General features: G+C 40.6%; 1 protein-coding gene across 3 annotated transcripts in view; it reads left to right on the top strand.

The window, feature by feature from the left end:
• The window catches only part of LIFR (LIF receptor subunit alpha), a 91180-nt gene that overhangs the window by 63357 nt on the left and 8104 nt on the right, over window positions 1–19719 (top strand). For all 3 annotated transcript variants that reach the window (XM_083818478.1, XM_083818479.1, XM_083818477.1), the window contains exons 8-20: window positions 29–298; window positions 3143–3272; window positions 5160–5323; window positions 6539–6684; window positions 9455–9620; window positions 9767–9837; window positions 10292–10505; window positions 13339–13518; window positions 15126–15227; window positions 16811–16978; window positions 17617–17778; window positions 18824–18917; window positions 19472–19550. In XM_083818478.1, coding sequence (XP_083674604.1) covers window positions 29–298; window positions 3143–3272; window positions 5160–5323; window positions 6539–6684; window positions 9455–9620; window positions 9767–9837; window positions 10292–10505; window positions 13339–13518; window positions 15126–15227; window positions 16811–16978; window positions 17617–17778; window positions 18824–18917; window positions 19472–19550 — 1946 coding nt within the window. The remainder of the gene's footprint in view (window positions 1–28; window positions 299–3142; window positions 3273–5159; window positions 5324–6538; window positions 6685–9454; window positions 9621–9766; window positions 9838–10291; window positions 10506–13338; window positions 13519–15125; window positions 15228–16810; window positions 16979–17616; window positions 17779–18823; window positions 18918–19471; window positions 19551–19719) is intronic.

The raw sequence follows: 19719 nt of genomic DNA on the forward strand, positions 1-19719 counted from the left end.
TTGTTTTCTTTTCTTCCTTCTCTGCTAGGAAAAGATACCGAGCCCCATGGGAGTGGGGTTTTTCCTCAGGACACTGTAGTGGCAGTGGGTTCAGATGTGACAATTTGTTGTGTTCATGAAGAAGGACAGCAGATAAAACGGATGACTTATGGACCAGAAGCATACCCACTAATACGTCTAAGCAGTCGGAGCAGTGCAATCAGAGTGCTAAATGCCAGTGCTTCAGATACCAGTGGGACAAATGTAGTGTGCAGTCTGTCTGAGGATGGGATGGATGGAACTGTCTTGTTTGTGGGATGTATGTATAATTATGTTTACTAACCTTATGAAAATCAAAATAATTTTGAGAATCTTAGGGTTCTGCTAGTAAACAGATGCTATTGTGGCTCCCCTGCTATTTTCTGGCTTTTAGTTTCTGAGGGTGAACTGGGATTTAACTTATAGTCATAGAATCATAGAATATGCTGAGTTGGGAGGGACCCACAAGTAAGGATCATCAAGTCCCACTCCTGGCTCCACACCACCCAAATATGAAACCCTATGTCTGAGAGCATTGTTCAAATGCTTCTTGAACTCCAGCAGCTCTGTGCTGTGAGCACTGCCCTGGGGAGCCTGTCCCAGTGCCCGAGCACCCTCTGGGAGCAGAACCTTTCCCTAACACCCAGCCCGACCCTCCCCTGTCCCAGCCCCATGCCGTTCCCTCGGGTCCTGTCGCTGTCCCCAGAGAGCAGAGCTCAGCGCCTGCCCCTCCGCTCCCCTCGTGAGGGAGCTGCAGGCCGCCGTGAGGCCTCCCCTCAGCCTGCTCTGCTCTGGGCTGAACAAACCAAGGGACTGCTGCTTCTCACACATCTTGCCCTCTAGACCCTTCACCATCTTTGTAGCCCTCCTCTGAACACTTTCTAATAGTTTTATGTCCTTTTTATACTGTGGTGCCCAAACCTGCACACAGTACTGGAGGTGAGGCCGCACCAGCACAGAGCAGAGCAGGACAATCCCTTCCCTCGACCAGCTAGCGGTGCCATGCCTGATGCACCCCAGGATTTGGTTGGCCCTCCTGGCTGCCAGGGCACACTGCTGGCTCGTGTCCAACTTCCCGTCAACCAAAACTCCCAGATCCCTTCCTGTGGTGCTGCTCTCCAGCCTCTCATCCTTCAGTCTGTACATATAGCCAGGGTTGACCCATCAAATTTGTTTGTGGAAACTCCATCACATGGAGGAGACACAGGGACTGAGAGGATGAGGGGAGGGAGTACCCATGTAACTACATATGAGATTCTCCTAGAAGCTGGTGTAGTGTCAGCTTTCCTTCTTGATATCCCTTCCTAAGGCACTTCTTCATTATCTGAAATACTCAGTAGTTTATTAACAGTTGAAGATTTGTTCTCAGTTTCTATCACTTTCGATTTACATCAATTTCAGTTTGGTCCTGAGGAAGGAGAGGAAAAGCAGGAATTGTAAGTGAAAAAAAGTATTTAGCAACCAGTCAAATGAAAGTAATAAAACAGACTTGAAGCAGTAACAGATCCTCCTCCAGGCAGTAGCTTCTTGGGAACTAATGATAGTGAAGGAATCCAGCTGACAATTCATCTTTCCCAGATAATCTTTTAAGTATTCTTTTAAAAATTTCTTTAAAGATGCTGAATTATTGTGTATCTTCTCTGCATAACCTTGCCAGCCTCAGAAATCTCTTCCAGATACAGCTACCTTTTGAAACAAACTGTTGAAAGTACATGGTTCTTCTTTCCCATAATTGGTCACTTCAGCATTTTGTGTATTTTCACCATAGTGGTTACAAGGGTTGTCATCTTCCAATAGCTCCTGTTCCCCATTGCACACACTTATGTTTGAACTTAGGGTCCTTGGGGTTGAGGGACTCATTTTAAAAGTGTGTTCTCAGTTCGAGGCTGTGCCTCTTGTCACCAACTTTGCATATTCAGTGTGATAGCGAATGCAAAACAGAATCCAACCTTTTATGATTTTAAAGTGAGATGCAATTTTTACCTTATTTGTGCACTGTTTGCTTTTATGCAAGAACCTTCCACATAAATAAGTCAGTGTTCCATGTATGAAGTCTGTGACAATCCCTTAGGGTTTTCCATGCTACTGCATGTTTTTGCAAAAAACTTTAAGAGCTGGGATGTGGTGAATTCTGTTTCCTATCACTGTTTCTTGTACTTGCCAGCATACCTACTATGCAGGGAGGGAGAAGACTTGTCAGGATGCTATTGCTGATGAGACACATTTGGGGAAGAGAAGGTAGAGGAAATAAATGTGTATCCAAACAACTTAGCTTAGTTCTGGCAAAATAAGTGTTCTTTTTGGCCCTCTGCTCATGTTCTGAACTAAGCCTGCCACTGTTGCCTCTTGTGTTAGTACCTCTTTGGCAAAGCAGCTATATGGATGCTTTTCTGCTATCTCTTGAGAAAAAGTGTACAGGAGTTCAAATAAGGGCTCTGCACAGCCTCACATCAGCCTGGTTACCTCGTCTCTGTTGGAAGCACTGTCTGTCTTCTCCAGGAAGGCAGTCAACAGTGGTATAGTATGGGAGAGAAGAACAAACTTTAAAAAAAAAAAAAAAAAGGCACTTTCAAAGCAAAGGTGAAAAGAATGGGACATTCAGGGCTTGCTTTAATTTTCAAATTCAGGGTGGAATTCATGCCAAAGGGAACATCTTCTTAATGTGACTTGGCTGGAGAATTTGAAGCACTGGTGGGGATGGCACGTAAAAAAATGTGACACATAACTGACAGCATTTGTAAACTGCTCAGTGGCTAAACTGACGCTCACAATTTTGGAAATGTCTTGGCAGAATTTTAGTGAAACACTTCCAGGTCAGAGCCTAGAGCTTCTGAACATATTTGCATGTGATTTACCAGCTTACCCACCCACTTAGAAGTCTAAAGTCAAGTGTTAGTCAGTTGGGGCTGATAGTAATTATCCATTTATTTATTTATTTATTCATTTAAGAATGTTATTTATATGGTTGGAGAGTAAATATTACTATGTGTTGTGCAGCACACAGTCTGGACCCATTAGAAAAACAGAACTACCGGTGAAGCTTTCAGGAAACTAGCAGCCCAAAACTGTCACACTGGGTTGGGAATACATTGTCTAACTGATTTGGTTTCCTTTTATGCTACAGATGCCCCTGATATTCCCCAAAACCTCAGCTGTGAAACATCGAACTTTGAGTTAATAAAATGCACCTGGAAACCAGGTAGACCCAGTGGACTATACGGAAAACGAGGAACAAAGTACAGCTTATTTGAAAGGTAAAACAATTCAACATTGTAGGAGTGGGAAGGTAGAACTGGAATATATCCGTTGCTGCCTGTGACTAATTGCTCCATGTCTGCTTAAATGAGATAAAGTCTCCATTGTTTGGAGCCTAACATATTTTGTGGAAGCTGGAACTGAACTCTAAAAACAAAATTGGAGAACCCTACCCTAGTTTTGCAAAATTGCAATGGGAATTAAGGATGGCTTTTCCCAAAGACTTTTGCCATTATGGACTCATGACAAAATAAAGGGCTTATTATGTCAAACTGCTGCCAACATCTGAATAAAACCAATATGAGAATACAGGGAGATGGAAGGATTCATTTACTCTTTTATTTATTTATTTATTTATATATTTAATATGTGCTGCTTGTGTCAGATCTTCTTTCAGACATTTACCGAGCTTCTGCTATGCAGGATGATAGAAACTCACTGAGAAGCAGTTGTAAGACAGACCAGGGGGCATTTCCCAAACTCTACTAAGGAAAATAGCAATAAGCCTACTCCCATTCTTCTCCCAGCATCACAAACTGGAGCGTGTAGAGCAAGCAAAGCGTGCGTTACCTGGAAGACATTGAAAAGGAAAAGTAACACCAGCAACATCCACAGAGAGAAGTGAAGGCTGATTTTCTACTAGTTTGTCTTCCATGCTAGTCCGTCTAAAGCCTTAAGAGTGAAAAATCCTTACTTTGGAAAAAATCATTACTTTTTTGGAATCCCACTTGCAAATGGGATTCCATGGTAGCTATGATTAGAAGCTGATGAGGAGTTAACAAAATTCCCGTGGTGAGGAGGGCTGCCCTTAATGCCAGAAGAGCAGTCAGGGAAGGGAGACAGGAGAGGCCTGAGTCACCCCAACAGATGGGAAATGGAGTCTCATGGTGGCTTTGGAAGCAAGTCAGAAGGAATGAGGAGTTATGGTCACGCATGTTGTCCAGGATGCTAGTGCTAAAAAAGTCATTGGGTAGGGTACAAAGAGGTGGATGAAACAGAGCAGATATTCAACGGAAAGAAGCTCCAGTCACTGGCTTCCCATATTTAGCTCATTAATGAGGATGTAGTTCCAGCTTGTTTTGCACAGTCCAAAGCTGTGATGAAATGAATATGATGCATTTCAGGGTAAATATTCTCATCCTTGTCCTCAGCCCACACTGAGCTATTGAAATGAGAATGTGGCATGGAGAAATCTCAAAGCTCAGCTAGAACACACACCAATAGAAAAGCCCAAAGGAGGAAACTGAACTTGTGCAACTGAATGAGAGGTTTATGCTGATTGTAATTAAAGCAACTCCTATACATATACATACATAGACGTAGACATAGACATAGACGTAGACACTCTGGTTTTTACCCTTAAAGATGTAGCTCTAGTCTTGGGTGTTACCAGACTGCCTCTCCTGCTTTTGATTTAAAAATGGCTGAGAGTAGTGGATGTAACCCAGGCAACAAATCTTAGTTTACATTTGGCAGGGCCCATAGAAAGATGTAATATGTCATATCTCCTTAGTTCAGAAGGCAATTAAGAACATAATTCCAATGCAAATGTATGCTGATCTGAACAAAGATACTTCAAATCAGAGTCTTAGTCGTGGCTTGTGAGGTGGTTTTACAGGACCTACCCGTTTTCCAAGCCTTTGAGAGGTGAGAGGATGGAAATGTTATGCTAGTGGAAGAGGAGTTTCACGTGAGAACAGGGCAAGTCATGACTGATGCCACTTTCACCTGTGTTGAGGTATTAGATATGTCACTGCAATCATTCTGTAAGCCGTGTGTCAGTGAATCCATTGTTCTGTGCTGTTTTCAGTCTAGACTTCTGACTGTTGCTAGAAAATATCTTATTAAAAAAATAAGTTGTTTCCCCACTTTTTTTTGCTTTGTAGGATATCTGGAAAAAATGTTTCCTGTGAAGTAAATGAAATGAACAAAGAGCGTGTTTGTGGCTTTCCAGTACTGGCTGATCAAAAAACCTACAATTTCCTATTAGGTGTCTCAAATCCTATTGGACAAACAGAAGCATCACTTTTGGTTGATATAAGTCAGAGAGGTAAGAGTTATAAAGGGAAAGAGATATGGTTACTGCATGCTAGACATTTGTTTGTTTGGGGTTTGGAAGAAATCTGACATGGTCTGCTTGTGATTATTTTGCTTTGTTGTCACAAGTATTCTGCTTCCTTAGATAATATGAACTTAAAAAAAAGAAAAGAAAGCTTAGGACATGTCCTGAGGCAAGATTAGGTGTACAAGGAGATTCCAGTACTCCCCGACAGTGCTACCAGATTGGATACAATGCTGTATGGATAAATGCTGCTAGTGATCTAATAATGAGCAACTGCTGTTTATGTGCTGCTTCGTACTCTATTATGCATTAATAATTAAAATTTAGACATAAGTTTATGAACTGTGAGTGACCCTGTATTTCAGTGTCTGCTTATATGGCAAAGTATTATTCAGGTTTACATCAGAAGCATTTGAAGCATAAAGAAGTGGATCTAAAAGAAAATAGCAGAAGCATTACCTGCTGTTGATAATAGCCTGATCATCTGCAGTTGTGAACTTACTTCATTGCACACTCAGTATAATCAAGGAGAGAGAGAAGATGACCACCTTTCTGGTGCTGACTCTCTTCCCCATCCTTTTCTGTCTCCACAACCACAGCTTAGTATTCAAGGGTTCACAATACTTACAGCGTTCAGCCAACTTATCTGAAAAACTGAATTTGCATTTCAAGTTTGTGCATTTTTTTGTTTGTCTCCTAACAACAACTACCTTGAAACTGCAATTGTCAGAGTAAATTGGCAGGTCAATTTAGCATGGAGGGAGTTTGGGACAAGGAGAGTTCATCTGGGAGTCCTTCCCTGTCCTAGTCTGCAGATTTTAAGTTCTAACTTGCAAAGTTCCCAAGGTTGGGTGAATTTCACGTGTCACTGTGGTCTTCTGAAATAGCCCGTGTTTCACTGTTTTGATGAAATAAGTAGAAGATGAAATGTTTTTCTGCATCTCCGGCTCCTTATCACGCATGCCCATAACATGCAGCTTAAGTAAATTTGTTTTCACATTTGATAACTAAGAAGCGTTTTAGGAATGAGGCTGCTTGCAGGTGTCTTTGAAGCACCAGCTGTTCTAGGTGCTAATCAAATAATTTATTTATTCTTCTGATTCTCTTCAATCTTTTAAAAACATTTTTTTTCTAAACTGACATGATTTTTTCTTACAATAAGTGTTTTCTGTTGTTGTTGTTTGTTTTTTGTTAATTTTTAAGTTCATCCAAAAACTCCGGAAAAGTTAACTGTTTCTGGGAACAGCTCTACAAGCGTCCATCTGCGTTGGTTTATAAATGGCAGTTTTGCTGAAATCAGGCTTCTGTGTCAAATTGAAATTAGCAATGGTCACTCTGAGCAAAAACTGGTAAGTGTTGTTTTTACTGATTTATTTTTTTGGCTCAAATATTGATCTTTTTCAGAGCTTCATTATGGTCATCTTATTAAGTGATGAATACAGTAATGACTAGGAGTTCATCTAGTAAAATCAGAAAAAGTTGTCCTTGTCTCCATTGTTGCCTGCTTTCCTTATGTTGGTTGTTTTTAGGTAGTTTAGGGGAAGGTCAGTTTAACCATGGTATTATTTGGTATTTTGAGAAGGTGTATTCATACCTTCATGCACAGTACTTTATGCTGACCCTTTAGACAGCAGTCTTTGCCAACTGTGCAGACTGTCCTTCCTGTTGCAAGCTGTATTAACATGCATTCATTCCAGGTTTTGCTGCTGCCCTGCAGACTTCCACAGTGGTTGTTTCTGATTGCCTCTAGTAACCTTTAGTTGGTTTATTTTTTCCCCCCCATTTCCCTCAGAGAACACTTCATTTGCTTGCTGTCAGCACTTGGCATGTATGTGGCTGTAATACAGAGTTGCTAAACTTACTTGTGTGTCAGTGGTGTAGAGGCAGGATAGGGAAGGATTCTCTCACTGGCGTATCAGTAGGTAAATCCCTGGTGAGGACCTCTGGGTAGGAGGTGGTGGTTTTGGGTGGGGTTCAGATTCCTAGTGTTTGGGTTTCCGGCTGCTGCCCAGTGTTGGTGCTCTGTCTCACTAGCTGGAGCCCTTCAACCTTATTGCCTAACTTAGCACGCGGCTGATCTGTGTCAGTGGGAAAGCCTAATGGCAAAACTGCCTGTTCAGCTATCCTGAGGTTTACCCCCAAATTCTTTGTTCGTGTGTTCAGATGGAGTGTCTCTGACCAGCTCAGGTAGGTGGATGCTGAATTACACAGTCTCAGTGCACAGAGCCTGAATTTATAATATGAGCACATTAACCTCAGAGGCTGCTTTTCAACAATGCTTATTCCTCAGGTCGATCTTTAGCAGGGGTATTTTCTTACCCAATTGCACTTAATTGCACAGCCTTGAATGAAGTCAGTCAAGCCACAGAAGTGATGCAGCTAACACTGAACATAATTGTTATATATGTTGTCTCTAAAATAATAGGGTGGTAGTAAATGCATGCTTTATAAGAGTATTTTTAAAAAGCTTTTAAAGCATTTTCAGAGTGTGGAAGCCTTAAGCTTTTGTATTTGCTCTGTAATGATGTGCTAAGTAGTACTCAGAGACTAGGCACTGCAGAGAAAATCATAGATATCGGGAATTACCAGAGGAAGAAACTGGCTTTTACGTGTAAGTAACAGCTCTGACAGCTCTGCTGTGTTGGATTTTGGTGTGGTAGTGAGATATCCTCACTCACAGTTGTCTGTGTTTCTCTGCTCCCAACAGCTACTGCTTCTGGAGCAGTCAGCAGTGGAAACAAATGCTTGAGCATCACCCACCCCCAACTCAGCTCAAAATCAAAAAAAAAAAAAAAAAAAAAAAAAGTAGTTTTACATAGTTCTGTTTAGCCTGAATTGCACTGCTTGAAGCCTGGGGTGCATAATTGCTTATGAGCACTGCTATGAGGTCAGTAATCTGGAGCAGTGAGTGATGATAAGGTCATCTGCTACAATCTTTAAAGTTTGCTGCACCTGCATCAGAGCCCTAAGTTACAGATATTTTGAAACATCACACACAGCTTGGTAGAAGCTTTTACAGCGTTGTTACATTGTCTTTGGTTGCTTAATAAAAAACCTCCGAGTGTCCTCTGTAATAAAAAAGTAGCTGTGAAATTGTTACGGGTTTTGACATGGCATTTTGAGGATGTTTTCAGAAGCTTCTCCATCCGTATGAGAGATTGTTGGCCTTTTTATATTTTTCAAGTTGTCGTTTGGCTGTAGAAATGCACAATTAGTTGCAGCTTAAAGTCACTTGGAGTCCAGTTTTTGGCAGCTGTGATGCACATGTGTTATAATTAGAATCAGTAAAACATATTCCCAGGCTTAGGGGTTTTTAAGAAGTCGTGAAACTGAAATGTTCTATAGACTTGCACCATTTTAAGAATAACAGGAGAGAGTAGTGCTGTGGTAAGAGCTGTGAATAGAGGTCAGCTGGGTATGACTTGGATACTATGTTTTGAAGGAAGAAGGTCTGTCTAGCGTGAAGGTTGCATGATAAGCTTCTTGTGCAGATGGACTGCCTTTGGCAAGTCTTTTGTCCACCCAGTCTGCTGTGCACACACACAGTGTGAGTGCAGATTCTGAATACCAAAGGTGAAATCCTGGCTTGCCTCATGAGCAGCTTATAGAAGAGAGGGGCACTAGACAAGGTTGGTGGGAAGCTGCAGCTTGCTCCTCTGTGCAGAGTTCATCCTGTTGAAGGCTTACACTTCTAGGGAACAGTTATAGCAGAGAAAATGAAGTCCATGTTCTCTCTCTTTTTCATATTTTATCTCAGTGTTACTGACTGATATTTCATTTTTCTGTGCTACTTATGACTTCATTTTGACAGACATCTGAGGTGTTTTTCCTTTGTTTAGGGTGACTGCATAGGAAATACTTTCATTTTTCAATAATCTCCAAGCATAGTTGGGTTCTCACACTGCTTCTCTGTATGCTCTGTGTGTCTTTGGAGAGACTGCTTTCTATCAGTTAGACAAGCAACAGCTATGTAGGATTTGACTGCAGCTTTTTTTTTTTTTTTCACACAGTCTGTATTCTTGGGGGAAAATACCACCTGTTTTAGGTGTTGGCTTTCAACATAATCTACAAGCAAAAAAATATATACGTAGCATGTCAAATTCTGTAAATTTTTAACAGCACAATGTCTCCATGCCTGGTGGAAAATCCTCGACTTATACAGCTCAGCTGAACACACTGCACCCCTATACCAAATACTGGTTCAGGGTACGCTGTTCGGCTGCTGACCACTTCTGGAGATGGAGTGACTGGAGCAGGATAGAGGAACACACAACACTGGAAGCCCGTAAGTTTATTCAATTCTTTGATGATAAAGTGTGGAACTTGTGAAGCCAAGTATTTTTAAAATCAGATATCTAAAAAGCCAGCTTTCTGATAGATATTAAATTGTCTAGTATGCAACTTGGAAAAAAAAATCTTCTTTTTTCTTAGCTCCTGCAAGAGGACCAGATATCTGGAGGGAGAGAAGTCCTTCGGGAAAAAGTCTAAAAATCTTCTGGAAGGTAGATAGGACACTTAAAGTGTTAATATATTGTGTAATCTAACTATGAAAATCTGTTTTCCTACAGATTTATAAATGAATGAAATTTATAGTAAATAGATATATTTTTTTTTAACTTTTTATATAACTATCCACTGAGATAAGTATTTGCCCAAACGGGAAGTTACTGAAGTCTTACAATGTAAAGTTTGCATTGAGAAGCATTTTACTGGAACAATTAAATTTTTAATACATCCCAGGGAAAACTAGTAAACTTACAAACTTATATATTAATTTCTAAAGTTACACTTGAATAACTGTCTTTTCTGCCTGGTAGTCCTATGCATTCATCAGATATGACTGAGACGTTACATTCATATTATCCTATGCCTTATTTTTGTTTGTTTGTTTGTTTTTGTTTGTTTGTTTGTTGGCTTTTCCATTTTGATTGTAATGTGCTTTGTGTCTGTTCATAGCCCTTATCCCTTTCTGAAGCCAATGGAAAAATAGTGTCTCATGAAGTTTCCTGCTACCTGCTAGAGAAACCATTGGAGTATAAAGAAGTCACAGAGCCCTCAAACAGTACTGAGATAAAACTTGGAAGAAATGACTGTGTAGTTAGTGTTGTAGCCAAAAATCATGCAGGCTCTTCTCCTCCTTCAAGGATAACAACTGTAGAACTTCCAAGTGGTGAGTACTCCCAATGGAGAGCTAAGCACCTTCAAAGTTTGGAGAATGTGTTGTTGAGTTTGATGATTGAAAATAAGACGATACTTGCTTTGTTTGTTTGAATTTGGTTTGTGTTTCTTTTTCCCACTCAGTTCTACTGGATGGGAGGAAAAAATTACTGCTTTGTTCTTAGGGTAGTGTCTCTCCAATTAATTGCGCTCTCTGCATAAAAGAAGGGTGATAGTGTGCAGCCTCTGCAGCTATGTTGCACTTTCCTGAAGACCTCCCAGGAACAACAAGGATGAAGCTTCAAAGCATTAGTGTAGTTCTCTGATGTTTATGGAGCTCGATTTATTTCTGTGCATTCTTGTTGAGACACTGAAAAGTGTTACATGCCAAAGAGAATCAGAATAAGGATTTGGTGGTGTTTTGTGCCTTTTTAAGAAGGGAATTCTCGGTTCAGTGCCTCTGAGCTCTGCAGGAGAATATTAATTGGGCTGGCCAGTAAAGTGTTGGCATCCTTGTGCTGGGAGCTGGGGTTTGAAAAGAAGGTAGGACTTCAGCTTCCCAATTAAAACACTGCCACTCTTGCTGCGGGCTTTTGTAAAGGAAAGTAGCTGAGCCATATAATGATTTTCTGCTCTTAACACTGAGCTTGTGGAGCAGATAATATCACATATTACTGTTGAGAGTCCATGCTTCTCTGCATGCCAGGAAGAGTGTAATCTCCCAAAGACGAAACCCCTGGCTCCTTTAGCTGGTTTGCCTGGAGGATGTATGGTCCTGCTTCTTCTTCCCCACCCAGAGAGCAGGTATCGCAGTCACCCTTCTTGCAACTCAGGTTCTGATAAGAAAATGCCATCTCTTGCAGGAAGAAGCATGCTTTGAGTGAGATTCACAGTGAGAGAAAAACTGAGTTTGTTTTTATGCAAAAGAAAATCATTGCTCTTCATGTTTTTTGTGCTTCTCCAAAACAGCAAGACATAAAAATATATTCTCAATCTGCTCCCTGGAGGGAAAATTAACAGGAACAGATAAAAGTACAGGGCAGATAAGAGAATGAAAATGCTTTTGTAGCTCTCCTTGAGCAGAAAGAGAACTAGACTTTGGGAGCTGGGGAGGTCTCTGTAATAGGTTTGTGGTGTGGGACAGCTGATGGCAGCTGGAGCTTTGCAATCATTTATAGCTTTCTCTTGGAATGAGCACTTGGGTGTCTGAGGTTCTCCTTGGTGTTACCCAACTTGCACTCGATGAAGGTTTGCTCCCAAGTTGGTATAGGAATTGTCTGAGTCACTGGCTGGAGTCATGAAAGATGACTCATTTACTGAACTGGATGACATTTCTACCCAAACATCTTTTCTGGCTGCTTCCTGTGTGCAGTCTGTAAGTGCTTTTAATGTCTGTAAGAGATCAGTGGCTCTGAAGCTTGAGATCTGTTGAGGTTTTGTGAAAACTGAAAACACAAACAAAGAGTACTCTGCCTTAATTTGTTGCTGTCTCTGCAAAGTGCTGTACAGAGTTTGGGGCACATAATCTGGCTGTTACAGGCTCCCCTCCTGCAGTAGTGCTGTAGTGCTGGTAGTTATTTCTACTACTGTAGATTGCAGCTATAAATACCCCAAAATGAGCAGTACTGTCCTGGGTGAATCTTAGTCTTCTGGCTCAGGAAATAATATTGAATGTGGTATATTTAAGCATTTTAGAGAGTCTGTGCTCACAGCCTTTAAAAAGTCTTCCCTGTAAATAGGAAAATTAAAGCAGTCTAATTAGAAATATGTTCTTTTCCAGCATCATAGAAGTGTAATTTCATTGGATGTGTAATAGCTTTTAGGGAAAAGTATTGAAAGATTCTGGAGTTGACTTGTCTTTGTTTAAGTATTTGTTTTTCTTGCCACGAGCAAACTAGAAAAGGATTGTACACTTAGCTGTATGCTAAAATTATTTAGAATAAGGCAGTCCTTCAGCATTCACAGCTTGTCTGTGAGAGTGAAGTTTTCACAACATTGCTTCTTAAAAACTGCCCTTCAGCCTTCCATGGTTTATAGCTTTAATGACATGAAATAATAGACTCAATAGGGAGCATAAATGAGAAAAACTCAAACCCTGAGACTGTTTTTGAAGATCTGTTGTGGGGCCACAGCTGTTGTGATGGCCTTTGGAAAACATCCCTTAGCTCTGCAGGGTCCTGTCTGACAGCCAGCCATGGAGAAAAGCTGCAGGAATCAGAAGTCATTCCCATGTCTGATCAGTTCAAGGGCAGCCAAGCCTTTAATAATCAGAAACAAATAAAAAATATGAACTAAAAGCAAGGCAATTTTTGTTTGTTTGTTTGTTTGTTTACCCTGGTGGTGAGACTGGTATCTCCGTAAAGCTCACCGGGGACTCAACTTTTGCTGTTGATTCCCAGTGAGTAATTGTTGTCTGTGATTGGGCGAGTGACAGCAAGACAGTCTGAGAGAAACACAAAGCAAACTGTTAGATGAAATAACAGCAGGAATTTATAGCTGCAGGCTCCTGCCAAATTGGTGTCAAGTCAGATTTGAACCTGCCATCTGCTGTAAGTCCTTACCTTGAAAAAGTGCTTTTTTAGCCAGTCCTGAGCTGCAGTACTTCTTGTCATCATACTTAAGACTGGCTGTGGGATTTGCTGCAGGCTACATCTGATTTCCAGCATTTCACAAAGCATAGCTGAGTGCACCGCTTCAAATTTCACAGTACCAGGAGTGCACTTCTTGTTCTTAGAAATGACTGCAGTTTATAAAACCTTTGTGCTGTGGCTGAAAGCCTTTCTTCCAGCCTGGACTACAGATAAGTGTCTAGTCTCTGATGGATTTTTGTGTCGTCTTTGTCGCAGACAATGTCAAAACAGATCGGGCCGTGGCAATGGGGAATGGAATTTATATTTCTTGGAATTCTTACCCCAACATGACCTGTGGCTATATAGTAAAATGGTGTCATTCATCTGGGTCTGAACCCTGCAGCGTGGACTGGCAGAAATTTCCTTCAAATACAACAGATGCAGTGATAAAATCTGGTAAGTCAGAAATCGTTTTTTTTGTGAGTCTTTCTTGGTCAGAGCCTGAACAGCAAGTGAAATGATAGCAGTACCAATACTATAGATCAAAGATTGTTGCACTGCTGTGTGCTTGTGTATACAAATGAAACTCTTCTTAGCATTGCATTTATTTTAATTTCTTATGTAGCCATGCCAAAGCCAAATACCATCTCATCCTTCGTTTTATTAACTATTTTGAAAATTACCTTTTCTAGCTACGCTGAACAAATTTTTAATTCATCATAACACATAATGGTTAATCTAGGGTCTGGGGTTTTATTTGGATTCTAAACATAAACAGCCTTGCTCAGGATGGGGGAAAGACTAATCCGTTGTTTTTACATCAGGCAGATTTTTTTAAGTGTGACCTCCATGTGTTGGCTTGCTGTCAGCAATTGAAATTTCCTGGAACAGGGCACATTCCAGGTCTCTAGATGCTGGTGGGCAGATCAGGGAAATGAGACTCAGCTGTGGTGGGACTAGTAGGAGCAGAAGAGGAAGGAGAGGACCCAAGAAAGATGATGGATTTTTTACTGCTCCCTAAAAGGATATATATATTTGCTTTCTGGAAGAGTTCAGCATATAAAGCCTCCATTAGAGAAACCAGCTTGGAACTGTGTGCATTGGAAAGTCAGGGTGAGGGTGAATTTTGTCAAGGGGGCAATATGTTTTCCTGCTTATAATTACAATGCAGTGTCCATGTTGTTTTTGTTTGTGCTGACTAGAGCTTGCTTTTTCTAAGCAGACAATACTGTGTCTGTCTTAAATGCACTGCTCGACTCCTGAGCTCTTTCCTGTGATGCTTCTTGCAGTGTGGAGCTTCCAGGCTGCAAGGGCAGGGCTCAAGCTGGCACATTTGCCTCTGTGCTTGGTCCTGCTGGGAGAATCTCTCCATCTGGACCTAAACTCCTGCAAGATCCACTAGACTTCTGTAGTGGTCCACAGTGGCATCGTGTTTAGAAAAAGATTGATGGAGTCTCAGTGTGAAAATATTGACTTGCAGAAATCACAAGGAGTGGTAAATTATTTATGCAATGTATCAAACACCTATGCCTCCTTCAAAGACATATAAAGTGGAAGGTTGATGACTCTCTGGGTTTTGTGGAGTCATTCCAGACCTAGAGTTCATTGCTGAAGTGTTTCAGTATCACTTTTGAGAGTTCTCTGATTTTTTTTTTTGTACTGTTGTTGCAATAGGTCTGTGTATTTCAAAATGCATTTTTGTTTCTGAGGAGGAGGTGGGATCTACATGGCTGCTGTGGGTGGAAAGGAAAGAGATTGTTTCTGGTAATTTCAGTTTGTGTTTCCTCATGGAAAGAGCAATTTTTGCAGTTTGAGTAGCTTGTTTTAAATTCTATTTGTTTAGAACCAAAATTTCTCCAAGACCTATATTTCCTTACTGGTCCTAAACTACACCTGATGGCCTCTCTTTTATAAGAATTGCAAATAGGGATAGTGTTTATACCTAACGCTGTAGCCTAAGATTCATTTTTTATTACATATTTATATAAGTCTGTGCCATACAAAAGTTAAAAGCATCACACTTCATAAGTGACACCTTCTTACTATCGGGTTTTCTCTTACAGCTCTGTTTAGACCTGGAGTGAGATACAACTTTTCACTATATGGTTGCAAATCCAGTGGATATCAGTTACTGAAAAACATAACTGGGTATATGAAAGAGCTGCGTAAGTGCACTTTATCGCTCAGGATCTGTAAAATGAATTTAGACTGTGTCTATTTTTAGCTCAGTGTTGGCAGAAGATTGAGACCAGAATCCCCATACAGTGCTACTGACTTCTGCTTGTTCTCTGTGTATAGTTGTAATATTTCTTCAGCCACTTCAGGTCCCAGCATGAAATATCCCCCTGTCCTCCAGCTTATATGGTGGCATAGGGTTTGCCACCACAGAGCAGAAGTTTGCTCTGTAGACAGCGGTCTTCAGGACTGAAGGCACAGTTATAATGTGAACCACAGGGATGTGGTCACCTCTTCAGGAGAGGAGGCAGCTTCTGTTGATTTGTCAAGTCAAAGCACATTTGGAGTAAAAGATGTCCACAACATTTCTGCGTAAAAGAACTTTATAAACCAGAACTAGACCCTAGGGTACAAACCACTCTGAGAATTGCACTTCCCATACTGAGTTCACCGCTTTCAGCATACTGTGGTTGTGATACAGGGCAGGGTTTACTTACATGGAGATGCATTAGTGGCTGAATGCTTTCTGTTCCCAGGAATCTGAACTTGTCTTACTCTTTAACAGCTCCTGTGTAAAGTGTATTGTAACTATGGCACCCATTTTCCTTTGAAGTTTGATGTGTTTTCTGCTAGAATACTTTGCTTGGAAAATTTTGCTGCTGAACTAATCTGATCCCTTGAAAATACCATTGTTTATTTCATTCCTAAAGTTGAAGGTGAGAATAAGGCGATTTTACCAGAAACTCAGCTTTCAGCCAGTTGCATCTTTGTAAAAATAATGTACGGTCTCCCAGAAGGATTTTCAATGTGCATTCTCAACAGACTTGGAAGCTTTCAAGAAAAAAAGATAAAGGCTTTTGTGGGAATAAGAATGCATTGGACACATGGAGGAAATTTATTAGAAACTGAGAAATGTATTCACTTTGCACAAGAGTATAGATTTATTCTAAAACATCAGATTTGCCTTTGGACAAATAACCATCGAGACAAAATGGATGCATTCATAAACATGAGTTCAGCACCAGTAGTAACATCAGACTTGAAGTCCTGTTACGTGACCTTACACAACGCCTGCTGTAACACCTGTGGGGTCCAGGAATTGCAGTAAGGACTTGTAATACCCACTAAGCCTAGTTCTTTTAAGCAGGAATAGATTTCCATGGCAGCAATGTGAAGTTTGGAAGACAAGCTATGTGATCACAGAGTTAAGGCCTTTAAAAGCTAGGCAATTTATAACTTCTGAATGTTTATGCAATCTTCTGGCGTTTGTTGCAGGAAGAAGGGTATTTATGTGTATGGGTCTGTAGCAAGATGGCCCAAAAAGAGATTTTTCTTTCAGCCGCTGTTAGTAGGTAATATTGCAGTAATTAATAGCAAGGAGAGCAATAAACTTGTATCTTTGTAGTGTCACCTGCTCGGTGTTTTCATATGTTCTTGAGAGTGAGGGAAAGATATTCAAGAAAAAGCTGAACATGCAAGGCCTGAGATAAAATTTATGCAACACTTACACACATTCAGCATTTAGTGCTAGGGTTTATCTTACTAGTTTTCTCCTTCATAATTCTCCCTGCAGCTCCAAAACGTGCACCAAATTTTACTGTAGAAGAAACTTCTTCAGATTCAATATTGGTAAAATGGGAAGACATGCCTATTGAGGATTGTCAGGGTTTTTTAGAGGGATATCGTCTTTCCTTTGCGAAAGGTGAAAAAGATGCCTTGAAGCCTAGACTTTTGGAATCAGGTAAATGAAATCTATAGATGGTAACTTTCTTGCTTAAGCTTTTTTTTTTCTTCTTCTTTTTCTTAATACTTTAATTTCACTTTTTAAAAAATGTTTTTATCATAATTCAGTTGCATTAGTCACTGGTATAATTGGCCCCTGATATGTGACAAAGGCATTTGAAATAATCAGCTCCTTGTGTGGGTAGCACAGTTGTTTTTTAATATAACGCAAAAATTGGGGAAAAACACGGTTCACTGAGGCTGCGGAGCTGTGTAGTGACTAAGCGGCAGTGTGACACACTGCCCTGTGTACAGATGCCCCGGATGGACAACATATGGGGGAGGTTACGTGGCTATGTCTAATAGGTTATATTCCTCCAGTACCCACCTTGTGAGCACACTCTGTACAGGTCTGAAGCGTAACTCACATCAGTAGAAGAGGACAAGCATGAGAGTAAAAAACTTAACACAGGCCTGTGCTGTTTGCTGCAGTACAACCAAGCAGCGTGACCAGGATTCTCTGTTTCAGTTTTTCTATACACAGACAGTTCTCCGGATTTAGTAAGCTGACTTCAAGAATGTCTTGCTAATGCTGAGGCTGTCCCTCTGAATCCTTTCTTACAAGGTATGCTTTTCTTTCTTCTTCTGAACAAACAGGGAATCCAGAACTTAAAGTTAAGAATATCACTGACCTAACAAAAAAGTCTTTGAAAATACTTGATCTTCAAGGGAAAACAAGTTACCAACTGGATCTACAAGCCTATACGGCTGGTGGGTTGAGCCCTCCTAACAGCCTCTACGTGGTGACAAAGGAAGACTGTAAGTTGAATATCCCTGTTCATTGAAGTCCTTTAGCACAGGGGCTGTTCAATGTGTATAAAGATGAGTGTTTGTTTGTTTTCTGGTCCCTTTATGTACTTTGGGCCTGCAGCCTAATTTTCATTTTAATTTATTTAGTTGCTTATTTTTAAACACAAAAATGTTACAGTTCAGAGTGAGGAAAAAGTAATTTCCTATTACAGCTATCTCATGGTTTTTGGTAACCTATGCAAGAAAAATAACTTCTAAACTACTACTATATGTTGGAGCCTGAATTTACTCTTCTCGAGCAGCTAGTTGTTCTTGTCAAGTTTCCCATGATGAATATCTGCTAATACGTGATGGGAAGAAAGACATCGTGGAAATATTTACCAGTTTCAGAATTATAAACAGATGCCTCTCTGCTTTGAATTCAGATTTATCAATCCCCTGACAGAAACAAACCCAGAAAGACAGTTACAAAAAGATGTTGACTTTGGGGAACAAGAATTAAAAAAAAGTATTCCATGTGGAAGGAAGGACTAAACACTGGGGTGCAACTAAAATACACACAAAAAAAGTCAAATATGAAGGCACTTAACATCCATGAAGAAAGACAGTGGGAATGTATCAGAGAGCAACCCTGGGGAGTAGAAGCACTGTAAACCATTTAAAAGGCAGCACAACTTGTGCAGTGCAGTGCAGTTGGCCTGTAAGAGCCATTACCAGAGATTTGGCCAGCTCAAGTAACCTGAAAGTGCAATGCCAGTGCCTACTGAGAACAGTGGCAATCAGTGGCAATGGAAGCCTTTCACAATTAAGCATCAGAGAGAAGTATCTGCTGATACTGAAGTAGCTATGACTGAGTCAGCTCTATTTACAGATGGACTTTTGCCTTTCCAGCAAAGGTGAAGTTTACGGAATAGGTCACTGTTCGCAGGCCCTGTTGGCTGTTTCCGCTTAGATGAAATGGTCTGTACTCTGTGGGACTGTTAGAAAAGGCATAAACCTTGCTGGCAACTTTGGATAATATCTTTAATGTCTTTTTCTTTTTCTGTCCCCCCAGCTGTAGGACTAATCATTGCAATTCTCATCCCTGTGGCAGTGGTTGTTCTGCTTGGAGTGGTGGCGAGCATCTTTTGCTATAGAAAGAGGGAATGGTAAATGCCTGCATTCAGTTCTGATCTTCTGGTTGTGTTTGCTTCAGTGCTAGGGTTTTCCGTTATTTGTGTTACTCTTTGTTTTCTGCAAATACCCAAAGGTGTCGTTGGGCTTTTACAGACCTTTGCATAAAAGGGGGTGATAAAAACACCTCATAGAAGGTGAGGAAGAAATTGAAATCAAGTTGGAGATAAGGGAGAGTTAGGAATGCAAAAAGGTTTTACAGGAGCCTGTCTCCCAGTGAGTACTGTTTATAAATAGTTCCAAAATGGAAATAAGCTGGCAATATGTTGTAATTTGTGAGCTACCCACAAACACTCAGGTAGACATCCCATCTTCAGCTTCTTGTAAACATGGCATATCAAGTTCCCTAGTTAAAAAAGTGGTTTGCTGTTCTTTCCATTAAATACTCAGCGAAAGTATAACACACTAAATTTTTATGCCAGATGTCTTCAGTATTCTGAATTAAAGGGAAATGTCCTGACCCCTTCAGTGTATTCGCAGTCTGTTTCAGGGCTTGGTAACTTAAAAGTTCTTTCTTTCCTCCTTAAAGGATTAAAGAAACATTTTATCCAGAGATCCCGAATCCTGAGAACAGTAAGGCACTGCAGTTTCAGAAGAACATCTGTGAGGTAAACCTGATTTTAAATCTAGCATTTTAAACTTCTAAGAGGTATTGTGAGTAAAGGAGACTTTTGCAAGTTTTGAGTCTTCTGCTCCAGTTGTAAAATAGCTCTGTGGCAGAGGAGAGCAGGGCAAGACACTGCACGACTTCTGTCAGGCTGTGTCTGGAGCTATAAT

This window comes from Anser anser (genome assembly GCF_964211835.1).
Source record: "Anser anser genome assembly, chromosome: Z".
In the NCBI taxonomy this organism is placed as follows: domain Eukaryota; kingdom Metazoa; phylum Chordata; class Aves; order Anseriformes; family Anatidae; genus Anser; species Anser anser.